This window comes from Antedon mediterranea, chromosome 6 (genome assembly GCF_964355755.1).
Source record: "Antedon mediterranea chromosome 6, ecAntMedi1.1, whole genome shotgun sequence".
NCBI lineage: Eukaryota > Metazoa > Echinodermata > Crinoidea > Comatulida > Antedonidae > Antedon > Antedon mediterranea.
In genome coordinates this window covers 25,465,869-25,479,832 of record NC_092675.1, presented here as the reverse complement: position 1 = coordinate 25,479,832, position 13,964 = coordinate 25,465,869, and the positions used below count along the sequence as shown (strand labels likewise).

At 31.6% G+C, this 13,964-nt stretch overlaps 2 protein-coding genes across 4 annotated transcripts; one reads left to right on the top strand and one right to left on the bottom strand.

Moving 5' to 3' along the window:
* The first annotated feature begins 205 nt into the window (after positions 1-205).
* On the top strand, positions 206-7,732 carry LOC140051411 (zinc transporter 7-like). The gene is made up of 11 exons (XM_072096622.1): positions 206-360; positions 1,302-1,403; positions 2,005-2,118; positions 2,563-2,650; positions 3,419-3,533; positions 4,084-4,122; positions 4,574-4,729; positions 5,055-5,190; positions 5,583-5,673; positions 6,174-6,323; positions 6,602-7,732. The coding sequence occupies exons 1-11, from the start codon at positions 284-286 to the stop codon at positions 6,647-6,649; spliced, it is 1,116 nt and encodes a 371-aa protein (XP_071952723.1). The 5' UTR covers positions 206-283; the 3' UTR covers positions 6,650-7,732.
* A 1,541-nt stretch (positions 7,733-9,273) lies between these two features.
* On the bottom strand, positions 9,274-12,251 carry LOC140051412 (diphthine methyl ester synthase-like). 3 transcript variants are annotated; one of them, XM_072096623.1, is made up of 6 exons: positions 12,076-12,251; positions 11,391-11,515; positions 10,908-11,016; positions 10,458-10,618; positions 10,017-10,120; positions 9,274-9,835 (listed from the first exon to the last, which is right to left on the bottom strand). In XM_072096623.1, the coding sequence occupies exons 1-6, from the start codon at positions 12,208-12,210 to the stop codon at positions 9,615-9,617; spliced, it is 855 nt and encodes a 284-aa protein (XP_071952724.1). In that variant the 5' UTR covers positions 12,211-12,251; the 3' UTR covers positions 9,274-9,614. The 3 variants fall into 3 exon arrangements, with proteins under 3 accessions (XP_071952724.1, XP_071952725.1, XP_071952726.1); XM_072096624.1 differs by having other exon boundaries at positions 11,391-11,511; XM_072096625.1 differs by having other exon boundaries at positions 12,163-12,233.
* Positions 12,252-13,964: the final 1,713 nt, after the last annotated feature.

Sequence of the window (13,964 nt, the reverse complement as noted above, 5' to 3'; positions counted from 1 at the left end):
ATTAATCTCAAATTTTATTAAAATAACGATGTTTTCCAATTATTTAACTTAGCAATTCACATAAAAAATATTTTTAATTAAAAAACAATTACTAAATATTGTAATTTAATATTATTATTAAAACAACAGTCAGCCAAAACAATTCATAAAACCGGAAGCGGGTGCTGATGTGTCGTGAGCAATTATCCACGAGTACGTACACAGCCTGTGGATTTAACAACTGGGTTATACAGCTGTTTTGTTTGATATTTTATCAGTAATTTGGATTTGAATTTCGTGTTAAATGTTACCGATACATAAGGATGATGCTCCTCCGTCTGCAGGGTTCAGACTTAAGGCAAAGTTGTCTGGCTGGTGGAGGTATTACATGAACCTGTCCGTCTGTAATTTTTTTAGTTGACATTCATGGGAGTGTGTTTAAAAACACCGGTCGGATATATAATACTGTACAGTAGTAGTATTAGTGTAGGGAACTGGACTACTGTTGTAACGTGGGTGTGGTGTACTTGTCAAGAATGAATTCCTTACTACTTGGCTTAGCCTTTTAGTAGGTTATATAATAACAGATAAAAATAGTTGATAAAAACACGAAAGAGACATGATTGAATGTAGTGAACTACATCATCAGCAATATATATATATATATATATAAATGTTTAACGCTGATGGAATATTGATAGATTTCATACAACGTCCTTCAGATGGGATTATTAGCTGTTGTATCAATATTCAGATACAAATTGTTACGTAGTACCCTATTTTTTTAAAAAGCTTCATATTATTTGCCTGATGGCTGATACAATGTATAAATACATTACATAAAAACTCTCAGTTTCACTATTTATTTTGCATACATATATAGCTATAGTGACAGATCAATTATTTATATTTTATTTTACTGTAAAGTGTAATTACTTAGCTGTTTTTAAATGTAATGACACCTGTGTATCATAGACCCTATACTAACCCTATGTAATCTTATGTGATGCTGTATCATATAGAATTTGTATTTGATACATTTGTCGTATTCGATTTGGAACTATCGTTGTCAACGTAAAGATTCGTTGAGTACTTTTTGTATTCGAATTGTAAATTTGTGCTCAACAGAAAGTAATTCCAATAGAAAACGTTGACAACGAAAGCTTTTTTGTTAAGAACAATCTCAACGCTCAAAATAATCCGTTAAAGAAGTACTCAACGGAAAACTACTCCACTCGAATATGACAATTGTCTAGTGTATATATACAGTAATTGAATGAATCACCAATATATACTAAATTTTCTTTTTTTTTCTTTTGCAGGGCCATCTTTTCTGATAAAACTTCCAGAAATTTATTCCTTTTTCTTTTATTGAATTTATCGTTTGCATTTGTTGAACTGTTCTATGGAATGTGGTCAAATAGGTATTTTAAATTTGTTTCATTTGTTATACTGTACTTGATTTTGTTTTGAGAAATTTTTCAGTTAACATTTTTTTCTATAGGTTATCAATTTGATGTAGTTTAAATAATAATATATATAAAATGTATAATAACTCAATTACTTACTTTTTATCAAAGATACAGTAATTATAAAAATGTATTATAATATTAAATTATTATATTGATTATTTCATAAATGTCAATACAGTTTTTTTTACATAAATGTTAAGGATTGTTATTAAACTATTCTTTATGTATAGTATACTGTAGTACCTCACAAATATAATTATACCAAAACTTAATTACTACAAATATTTGTTAATTAAATTGAAATATTTAATTTATTTAAAAAAATGTAATCAAAACAAATGTCTGCATTAAAAGTATTTTACGCTTCATTGGTTTTTGCATACTCTAGAAAATATACTGTACTAAACATTGACTTTCATAAAGGTTAATGTATTCATGTTTATGAAGATAAATCTATGTATATTGTTTGCAAATTAGATAATTGTAGCCATTCATTCTTATTAAGATAACAAGTATATTATTAATAACCATTTGTGTTTATTGTTTACTACAGCTTGGGTCTCATATCAGACTCGTTCCATATGTTCTTTGATTGCACGGCATTATTAGCTGGTCTTGTGGCAGCAGTTATAGCAAGATGGAGGAGGAGTGAGCACTATTCCTATGGGTAAAAATCAATTGATGTTTTACATTATATTATCACCACTGTTATTAAAGATGTATTGTCCGCCTGAATGAATATTTTTTTTAATTTTGTTGTTGAATATGCCATTTTAATGTCCCATAATAGTTATTCACTTTTACCAAAAATTGGATCGAAAAAGAATATTTTACCTAAAAACTGTAATATTTAAAGAAAAAAATAGTCAAATTGGCAGCCAATGGGTTTTTGGTTAAATTTAACCGTTTCTTTTGTCATTTTATTAGTGAAAATATTATTTTTTCTTTTTTTTTTTCTACGGAAGTGATTACGTTTGTTAAAACTACAAAATGGCCTATTCACAGTCTGATTTTATTAATCTTCATTTTTCATATTTTTGGGGGACAATTCATCTTTAATATTATCAAGATGAGAATAATAACCACTGATTTTTTTATTAATTTTTTTTAGGTATGTTCGTGCCGAAATTATTGCCGGGTTCATCAATGGCCTTTTTCTAGTTTTTGTAGCATTTTTCATATTTTCTGAAGCTGTTGAGGTATAGTATAATTCATACAGTAAAACCCATATTAAGGGGACACCTTTGGGACCCAACAGAGTGAATAGGAGTTGTCTTTAGTGTTAAAACATAATTGTCCGTCATTAATTTCACAAGAATGTTTCCTCTTAATAGGGGTGTCCTCTGAATAGTCTTGTCCCAAATGGAGGTTCTGTTGTAGAGGTGTATTTAACTGCGACTAATACATTTTTAAAAACATGCATTCCTTATAACTGTTGTACAGTATTTGTATTCTAATAATAAAAATAATTTGTAAACTAATGTTAATTACATATAAATTTCTTCATGACAAATCACCATCATATATTTCCGATTTAATTATACGTAGATCTTCAGTTTGCAAAAGATCTCTTAGGTCGACCACAAATCTATCTGCACTTTTTGTTCCACCCAGCCGCCTTAAAACCTATGGTAATCAAGCTTTTGCTTGTTAAAGCTCCTAAACTGTAGAACAATCTTCCTGATCCTATTAAAAATGCATCCTCTATCAAAAGACTCTTAAAAACCCATCTTTTTTCTTTGTAATTTCTTTCTGTTTTTTCTCTCAGCGCTTTAGGACAATCTTTTGATTGTATAAGCATGGACCTCTATATAAATCGAACATCATTTACATTTTACACATTTAATGTAAAAGGTTTTTCTTGTACTATAGGTGTAATTCAATTTAAAAGCCCTGATATTTAAAATCCTATCATTAAATAAATAATGTATACCAATTATAATTGAATGTTTTGTATGTATTTACAGAGAGCGTTAGAGCCCCCAGAGGTACGACATGAACGTTTATTTGCCGTGTCTGTTGCTGGATTTGTTGTAAATTTAGTAGGAATTTTTGCATTCCAACATGGTCATTCTCATGGAGGTAAACACTATTTTAGATTATGCCTTTTTAATTGAATTTAAAGATAGTGCTTTATTTAAATCACTTTCACAACACTATATTGATTAAGAACAGTCTTATATACTATAACAAAGCAAAAATGCATACTGAAAAGAGATTTATACCATATATATATATATATATATATATATATTAAATTCTGCTTAAGTGTGGATTCTGCTGAGTGACCTATGAACAACAGGCTGCTCTTGATTGGATCACCTCTCGATTCTTGTGAGTGGCTATTGCTCAAGTGTGGATTGTGACCCAATCTGCTCAAGAACGGCTAACCCCTGCTATCAGGCTTTAAAAGAAAATTATTAAAGTTATATAATACTAAAATACTAACACCTGAAGATTGAGGAGGTATTTTTATCTCTCTCATGAAACATTCTGTAGTGTTGATAAATATGTTGAAATATTAACCCGAGTCTTGATTTTTCATTTATTACTAAAAGCCTGTTTATTTGGGTTCGTTTATTTCATATAATATCACTATTATAGTATTTGATAATCATATTCATTTCCACAGGAGGTAGCAGTCATGAACATGGCCATTCCCATGGTTTAGGTGAGAATCTTTTTACAGCATATATGTTGTATTTCAGGAAGGAATAATCTTTAGATTCCTATCTTTCACTGGATTTCCTGAACCTAGGTTCAAAGGTTATCTTATGGAGTAAAAACATCATTTCTTACTGTATTATTTTCTTTTAAGCCATAATTCAATTATAACTTCTCAACCTTATTTTTGTTATGTGTTCGATTAGTAAGGAAATATTGGTTTTAAATATTATTAGTAAACAATAGAAAATAATTTTCTGATTAATTGTAGGAGAAAGTAGTTCTGAGATTCCCCTTTCCTTCCAGTATATAGTATAGTATTTGTAGTATAAAGAGTTGATTGATGGTAGGCACAATTTAAGAACTGAACAGTATTCCTTGACAAACCATAAGCTAAGCCAAGATCTTTGTATAAGATCAATATGAAGAATTATACATTTTTAATTAATTTTATTAAGGTTTAGCTGAGAAAAAAGAGGACCATGGTCACAGCCACGGACATGGAGAAAACCATGGACACAGTCACGGAGACAACCATGAACACAGCCACGGCAACAATCATGGACACAGCCACGGTGGCGGTGGCAGTGGATCACAAACACAAATCATGCAAGGTAAAATTTTGTTTTCCCCTCTTGCATGTATTTCAGCATATCATAAAGTTTCTTTCTTTGTTTAGTTATGTTTCTTATGTTTATATAAATATACCCTTCTCTCATAAGGTTTATCGCAAATAGCTTGATTTCGCGAGGAACGTTATTGCACAACAACTACAAATCATGTATGTATTCATTGTGATGTTTGCTCCCAAACCCTTCCCATCATGCATCGTGCATGCTATTTGTGATAAACCTTATTGGAGAGAACACATAATATGCCCCAGTAAAATTACCAAATTATCTGTATAATATGCAATGTTAATAAACCTTGTTTTTGTAGGTGTATTTCTACATATTTTAGCAGACACTCTTGGCAGTGTTGGTGTTATCATATCATCTTTATTAATGCACTATTTTGGCTGGATGATAGTTGATCCAATTTGTTCAATGATTATCTCATGTCTCATTTTATTAAGGTAAGCCATCTTTAAATTATTTTGTAATCAAAATTATAAACTACTGTACCACCCCAGGAACTGAACCGAGTTCCAATTACAATCCATTTGAACAAAAAATTCCTTTAGCTCTGTCTACACTATAAAAAAAAACTGGTATTGATATGACATTCTCATGTCCATATATGACCACATCACATTTTTGTCACATAAAGTTTGATAGTGTAGACGGAGCTTTACACAGTTTGCACTGATAAATTTACAATTCTTGTTCATAAGATTAGACTGGTGTTGTACAGGAAAGGTTGTACTATATAATATAATACATTAAAAGATCAACAATCGTTTAACACCTCTTCACCACTGTTATTTTTCTTTAGTGTTTACTTTAATTACTTTTTCATTTTATACAGTGTACTACCTTTACTACGTGATTCTGCCAGCATTTTGATGATGAGGAATCCTCCATCTTTAGATCATGAATTACCACTCTGTTTCCAAAGAGTAAGTATCAAACTTTTTGCAGAGAAATTACAAGCACCTCTCCTTTGAGCACACCCCTATTAACAGGACACTTTCCTATGAACAAGGAGCAGTATATATAATTTAAGACTAGCGCTAGTATTTGGTCCCAGAGGTGCCTCCTTAAAAGGGGTTCCACTGTATTAAAAAATAAGATTTCTCCGTGTCTCATAATTTTGTTTATTTAGTACATATAGGGATGTACATTTAAGTCTCTGAGCTTAAAGGCAGTGCACCTATAGTTGACATTGTCATAAACATGTCATGTTCTCAATTGCATATGAGTGCAAATTTCCTTCACTATTGCTGAAATTTGAATTAAACATAACTTTTCTATCTCATTGTATTTCAGTTGTTGTACATTTACGTATCTGATCTTAAAGGCCGTGCACATATAGTTGACATGTCATAAACATGTCATGTTTAACATATGTAATAATGAATAATTTATTATTAATTAATTTGCTTTATATTTCACGTAGGTAGGTCAACTTGAGGGTGTGTACAGCGTCCATGAACCACACTTTTGGACATTGTGCACCGATGTATTTATAGGAACGATCAAAGTGGAGGTTGCGCCTAACGCAGATGCTAAATATATTTTAAGTCAAACACACAATATATTTTATCAGGTACGTTTCCAAAAATCGAATGTAATTTAAGACCAAACAGTTGAATTAAATTAAGTTGTAATAATGGCAAGCTTTGTTTTGGATGGTGGGTTGGAGTCTGTAAATCACTACAAATTCAACTAAAGCAATCAGATTTTTTTTCCAGTAAAATCACATATTATCAAGTGATGCATTGCTTACTGGTTTCAAACATCTAAAACATATTTGTATATTAGTGGATTTGAATATCATCTATATTTTGTCTTTTATTGTAATATTGAAAACTATTGTTCTTATAGGTTGGAGTTCGGCAGCTTTATGTACAGATAGACTTTGCTGCTGTTTAATCAATCGCCAAGGACACAAATCTATTTTCATTATCTAATTCTGGTTGTTAAATCAGGCTTTATAAACAATCCTGAATTGATACAGCTGTAGTACAGTCAACTCTCCTAATACTGGACACTTAGGCTGGCCTAATATGTCTGGTTTTCCAGAAATTCTGGATCTGTTTTTAATGGTAAAAATGAATTTGAGACCTTTTAGACTTAAAGAGTTTCCGGTTTTCAAAGAGTCTGATATTGGGAGAGTTTTCTGTATTGCATAGAATTGGTTGCACCAAGCAATACTATTATTGGCATGGTATCATAGCCAATGTAGTCAATGAACAAGTGTGTGGTTTAGCTTCCATTGTAATTGCACCAAGTAAATTGCCTTTTAAGATCTATTTTAACTTAGCTGACTCACTCAGAGCCATCAAGTGTAACTGGGGTTTAATGTTGGTATGGTGGTAGGCCATTTGTGTGGTTGACAAATTACTTGATACATTAAAACTTTTAGATCTTCTATTGAATATCATGGCAATATCTATTATAGATATTTTAATGATACAGGTTTTACAAAAGGATGCCTTAGTATGATTCTTTGATAAACCAAAACCAGAATATATCAAGATGTCTTGATTCATGCAGTGGGAGTATCCATGATTTCATTGGTTAGTCAATGCTGGTAGCAAGCACCATCATGGTATCATTACGGCAAACAGTGTTTGTTGGTGCAATCAAGCAATTCAAATTAAATATATTTCTAATTTCTGGACAAAATTTATTGATGAAAATGTTTGATATTTATACATTGTTTATTTGAATGTGTTTTGTGAATGTATTCACCAATTTTATTCATGAATTTTTGGGATTTTCATATGATAAAATGGTGCTATTATTAGGTTATGTTGATATATCTAGTGCTTTTTGTTTTATTTTTAAGATACAATGTGATGATACCGTTATTAGATAAACCTTAATGTATTTTTTAAATTCCCTTGAACTCGCCCAGATAGCTTATTTTGTTGCACACCCCCACCTGCACTGACAAAAAGTAATAACCAAATAAGTATTTGCATGAATAGTTGTGATTGTTTCATTTTTTTATTTGTTTTTTTTAAAGTAATTGTGCACAAGGTAGTAAAATATAATCATAAAAACCAAACGTTTCTCTTATCTTAATACAACACATGTTAAAAGCAGATACTGTAGCGTGAATTTAGCTTTAAATACAATTTATACAGATTGTGTTCCTTATCAAAAAACTGCTATTTTTGTTAGTATTTATTTTATGTATTCATTTAGGATTACTATTTATTATTAGACTGGTCTCTTTCAACCGGATCACTTTCTGTACAAATTTGCATGCTAATTTACATACTCTCACAAGCGCTTTACTGATTTACTTATAAATATGAAGAGCTCACTTAAATACAGCATAGAGTAAGAGCTTTGGATGTCAGTTTTTGCTAAACTACTTACTGTTATGCATTACATGTTGCATAAACCACTTAATATCTGGTTGTCACAAATTATTAGTTTTGTTTATATCTAATTTAGTTATTTCATTGTAAATATATTTTATTGAAAACTCTTGCTTTGTTTCTCATGGAAATTTTCTTTTGAACATAGATATTCTTGTGAATACTAGCACCCACTAACAAAATGTGTTCTGTAACAATGTTTTTAGTATTACAGTATAAGCAACATTATTGTGTTAATGGGACAGTCTTCCAATATATTCAGTTCATATGTTATGGATTAACAGTAAAAGGCTATGTTAAGCATTACACATAAATGATTTACAGTATCACTGTTTGAAGTCACAACAAAAAGATATATTTTTTTAAGGCTTGCATGGCGAAATCAAATGTTGATATATGTATATTAGTTCTGAAAAGAACTGTTGAGTTTCTGTGAGAAACTCAACAGTTATATTCAAAACTAATATATGTGGTGTACCGCAAAACTTTATATAACAACAAAAAGATACTTAACGAAAAACAACATTTATTAAAGCACTGATACTAGAAATTGCCATATTTGATCTTGTTGATAAAATCAGTTTTAGAGCAAATTTGAGACCATTGTTGGCTCTGTGCTTTATTGAAAATATTGCTTGTCACTTTGGCAGAGTTTAGTACATTAATGTTCAATTTATACCTTGTCAAAAATGTTTTATTGTGATTGGGTTTAACCACAGTAAATATAATTCTGTATGACATCTGCACATCTAGCAGAAAATACAAAAGTCTTGTTTGGGGAACTTGTGCAGATTTTCTTTATTTTTACCATTTATCTATTTTCAGGTTTCTCTCCTTAATATTTAAATCCTTGCCAATATATATTTTTATTGAATTTTTAGTTCACAAATTTCTTTTATTTTTATTGCAACTGTACTGTATATGTTTATGAAGAAGCTTTAATAATACCAGGGGTGCATTTTTTTAGTGTTGTAACTGTTTTAATCATCACTGAGTTTACATGTTAAGTTTTTATTGTCTGGTTTAATATGAAAGTGATACCAATTTATCGTTTGTGCATGTTAGCTTGCTGTCACAAATATTCATTTTGTATTGCTTTATGATAAATCTATAAATCACAGAATATGTCTTTACACCATTTTGTGTAATACTTGTTTATGCTATATTAACTGCCTATAAAAGTATAGTTTTCAATTTAATAAATATCAAACTTTTTATTATTCTGTATGTACTCATTTTCTATAATTTATGAGATATTTTTGCGTACATTATTATTTTGAATACACAAAAATACTGTATGTGCGAGAAAACGACTTTTGTGTAATTTCACCTATCGACATACAACCATTAAAGACAGTTAAAACCAAAATAAAAATACCCAGATATGATGGTTCATTTGATGACTGTATGGAGTAGGGCCATTTCCTGCACCAAATATGCACAGCACACCCCTTTAAAAAAGTACAGTACTTTATCTGAAATTACTCCTATTTATTCTTCAGCCTTCATCTTACATCATTTAAAAGCTTATCAAACAAAGTTCTGTCAACAGCGAATTCTCTCAACATCTCCAGTTCAATCGGATGCATATCACCAGCTATAACTAATGAGTGTAGAGGTCCTCCAAGATCAACTTCCATTAAGTCTTTTAGAGTTCCAGAAACGACCTGTTGGTCTTGAGACCCCACTCTTGCTACGCCAACACATATTGAATCTTCAGTGTAAGCTGCATAAAATAATGACATATTTACTATTATAACAATCATATTGAGTTTTTAAAATATATATTAAATAATACAGAATAGTTAACCTATGACCTTTTTATATATATATTAAGCTGGTTACAGCAATCTTTCAAAAAATATAACTACTATAGTAAATAAACACATTATCACATAACAACATACCCAAATCTTTCCCTGCTTCTTTTCGTTTTTGTATGATTTCATTAAGTTGAGACGCAGCCTGATTCACAGTCATAAATTTTGGAGGCTCAAAAATCTTATTTCCCCTAAAATGAAAATTTCAATAGTACTGCTGAAATAGGATATCCCAGAATTGCCATCATTTTACCTAATTTCTAACATATTGTAAATGTTCTGATATTTACAATATCAAAAGAAAACTTATATGAACTTTTTCTACAGACTTTTTACCTTAACAGTACCTTTTTCTTCTCAAATCATTGGATTTATTGGTTGGCTAAGACAATAAATAATGTGCCCAGTAAATACTGATGCAACCTCTAAACATGAATCTGCCTATGAACATGGCGACTGAATATCAGCTTAACCTTAAATTTAAATATGGTAGAAATATTTCTAACATTTACTTCATGGTACACTTACTTCATTAAGTTTTCTATGGACTGCTCTTTGACTTTAATATCTAGTAAGCATAGTGTATGCATCCCTCGTTGCTTGTTTGCTGCGATCTTTTCATAGAAACTGTCGGGTCTCCATGTGTCAGTCCAAAATACAATTGATATAGTTTCGCCATAACTGTATAACTAAAATTACATACACATAATTATTTTCTTGTGTGCGCCAGGACACAATGTATTACAAAAGATTTCTAATTATTAATTTTGTAATGATTTTGTCAGTTTCCGCATTTTTCGTATGCAAACAATATAGTTCACATTAAATCACAAATAAATGGGATGAAGGAAAATTAATATACTCAATTGATGAAAAATCTTTTGATATTCATTATTTCTATTACTTTATTTTTAAATTTCATTTCAACTACATCCAACAGCGAGAAATCGCAAATTATAGTTAGTACCATTGGTTTACCTGTAACCCACAGCATCCTATGGCGTTCATTATAGATGCATTATGAATAACTTGGTACTTTAGCCCTTCCTTTCTTGCTCTTAGTATGAGGTCTGTATGAGTTGTAGCACTGAAATAAAGGTATATTGTCTTAAATTAAAAATTCACACAAAATTAGGTGCCTAGTCTCTGTCTGGTCTATATGAGTTTCAAACTGTAATAGTTTACGAAAAAAAATTTGGATAAAATAGAGGTCAATTTTTTATTGTAATCCAGGCCTCGTCTTTTAAGGCGAGTGAGTGCAATCACTCACCTAACACACTCCTAAACTGCCCTTGAGGAATTTGATTTACAACACGCTTAAATTTGGTAAACTTCTACACACAAAAATACACCTACACTACAGCACTCCTGAATGTATTAAGGAGTGCAATTGGTAGCACACCTACGATTTTCAAAAGACAAGGACTGGTAATTTACTTTTTACCAAATAAATCAAATTACCCAAATGGGTCACCAACGACTAGAAATGCCACATCCTCTTTGTCAGCATCCCTAAATATTTCTTCTGAATTCTGTTCTACCATATCACGGTCGGCCAAGATGACATCTTTACCATAGAACTCTTCCTAAAAATAATAATAAATTTGGATGGATATACTTGCATGATGAAAAATACTTGAATGTTTCATGTGATAGTCAGATGTACTGTACAGTATACCAGTAACACCTCTCTACCAAATACTCCCTGTTGGTCCCCAAACATAGATAGGATATTGTTATTCATAAATCGGGTGATACATCAATCATGGAGGTATAAAATAGATACCTCCATGCATCAATATACAATAATAATTAATACATTAATAGTTAATCATTATTTTATAATATAAATTCATATTATAATACCTCTATAATGCCTTAGCTCAACATTGTATATTGATTCAGCTGCTCTGATGAAGCGTAGAAATAGTTTTTTCTAGCTAGACCTATATTTGGTTAATTTTGGAAATCGTATAGAAATGGAATCTAATAGGCACTAGCCTAAACTATTTCCATCAAACATTAAGTGTAAGTGTAAGTGTAAGTGTATACGGTATTGTCGCCGTGAATAGCCGTTTCGAAAGGCCGATGCATTTATTTTCAACGCCGTAGCGCTAGGTCTTCTAGGCCTAGAAAAGGAACTTACTAATTTTTCTTTCCCTACAGTGAGTATAGATGTATATGCCTCTAAATAAACGCGATTGCATTTTTTTATTAATTCCAATCCCTTAACTGTAATATCAGCTGCATCTCCTAGTCCTAATCCGATAAAATACAGCATGTTTTTGTTCAAAACAGGCACGGCACACAATAATGTGAGCACTCTTCTTGCGTGAGTTTTATTGTTTCCGTAGACTCCGTGAAACAGCCGCTTATAATCATTACGGTCGGTTTAACTTTTTAACTAAAATGAATTCATTGATGACTACCTAGACAACTGCATCTATTTAGTCATCGTATGGCGTTCCGCAATGATTTTAATATGATACAGTATGTCTAAATTTTTTTTGCCACAGGCCAAGAGGGGCTAATGATAGAAATAAATTAAAATGTTGACTAATATGAAGGAAACATCATTCGTTCGGTATAGCTAAATTGTTAACTACGGCTTATTATTTGGAACTCGCACTGGGCATTTTCAAACCCCAAAGCACGTCTGGGAGGAGAGAGTCTATGAAAATCATTTTAAATTATTAAATAGAATATCAGATATATTCAGAGCGTCATTTTGACGATCGAGCATTCTCTACCTCTACGGAGGGCCATTTATGCCTTTATTTACTTCCGAAAATAGAAATAGTACTACGGTAACTGGTTCAGTGGACCAAATTTAGCACCAGTGGAGCACAGTGATATAAAATAGAAATAAGTCACTAATTTTAATATCTTTTCGTATTTTAATACAATGTACTCAAGTGTACCCAATTTGGCACCAAGCGAGCACATTGATATAAAATAGAAATAATTCAAGGAATTTTAATATCTTTTCGTATGTTAATACACTGTGCTCAAGTGGACCCAACTTGGAGCCAGTGGAGCACAGTGACATAAAATAGAAATAAGTCACTGAATTTTAATATCTTTTCGTATTAAGCATATTTGAATACCTACCGGTATGGTACCATACATGTTCGACAATACAGTGTCACATATCTCTATTTAAAAAAAAAACAATGTTTAAAAAAAATTAAAACATCCGTTGAGGCTCGAACCCCAGCCGATAGCACTCAAAACTGAGCATTACCCGTTGCGCCACCAAGTACATGACTGAAAAACTGATAATAGTATATTTATACGTGTATTACGTAATTGATCATTACGTCATAAATGTCCTATTAACCTTGCTAAAACCAAAATGATCAGTTAGCTCAGTCGTCTGAGCGTCGTGTTAACAACACGTATGTCGTGGGTTCGATTCCCACGCTGGTCGGTGGAATAGAGTTAAGGCTATGCGAGCCACTGTGTTTGGGGTTCACAGATCATACGTCCCCCTTTCCACCACACATCATGAGGCGACAACATCAATGCATCTGGTGATGTGGTGGAAACGACCCCAAAAGGCTGTGGCAGGGCCTTAGTGCTGCGGCAGGGAGAGCACATTTACCATCTTTTTTTTTTTGGCTCTCGCCAACTGCTTTGATGGTATAAATTTTATGTTTAGCGCCCTCAATTTATTTTAATGTTAAAAAAAGAGAATTAATTCTCTTCGTTACGTGTTTTGAAGAGAATTAATTTTATCTCATCGTAGTTTGGTATGCCGTGCGTTTGTTGTGCAAATGAGTGTGCACATGTGCTGTGGGAAAGATGGGATGGTATTGTTAGTTATTCGCAATCAAATTCAAATCATGTAAAGATACAGTTTTCCCGGCGGGAATCTAGAAACTCCCCTCCTTCAGTTTACAAAAGTAATCTTGAAAAGAACCCCATGTGGAAAAGAAGCTTATCCGTTGAAAAGAAGCCACCGTACCCAAGAGTACTAAAAAATGAGGAACGTTCGGGGTGTTATGGTGTCTATTTAATGGAAAAATGAATGCC

Excerpts from the sequence above, each read along its gene's own strand:
- LOC140051411 (XM_072096622.1), top strand. The coding sequence starts at position 284 with ATGTTACCGATACATAAGGATGATGCTCCTCCGTCTGCAGGGTTCAGA. Across the intron at positions 1,404-2,004 it reads TATGGAATGTGGTCAAATAG|CTTGGGTCTCATATCAGACT; the intron begins GTATTTTAAATT and ends TGTTTACTACAG. Across the intron at positions 3,534-4,083 it reads ACATGGTCATTCTCATGGAG|GAGGTAGCAGTCATGAACAT; the intron begins GTAAACACTATT and ends TCATTTCCACAG.
- LOC140051412 (XM_072096623.1), bottom strand. The coding sequence starts at position 12,210 with ATGCTGTATTTTATCGGATTAGGACTAGGAGATGCAGCTGATATTACA. Across the intron at positions 11,516-12,075 it reads CTGTAGGGAAAGAAAAATTA|GAAGAGTTCTATGGTAAAGA; the intron begins GTAAGTTCCTTT and ends TATTATTTTTAG. Across the intron at positions 10,619-10,907 it reads TAGGATGCTGTGGGTTACAG|TTATACAGTTATGGCGAAAC; the intron begins GTAAACCAATGG and ends ATGTAATTTTAG.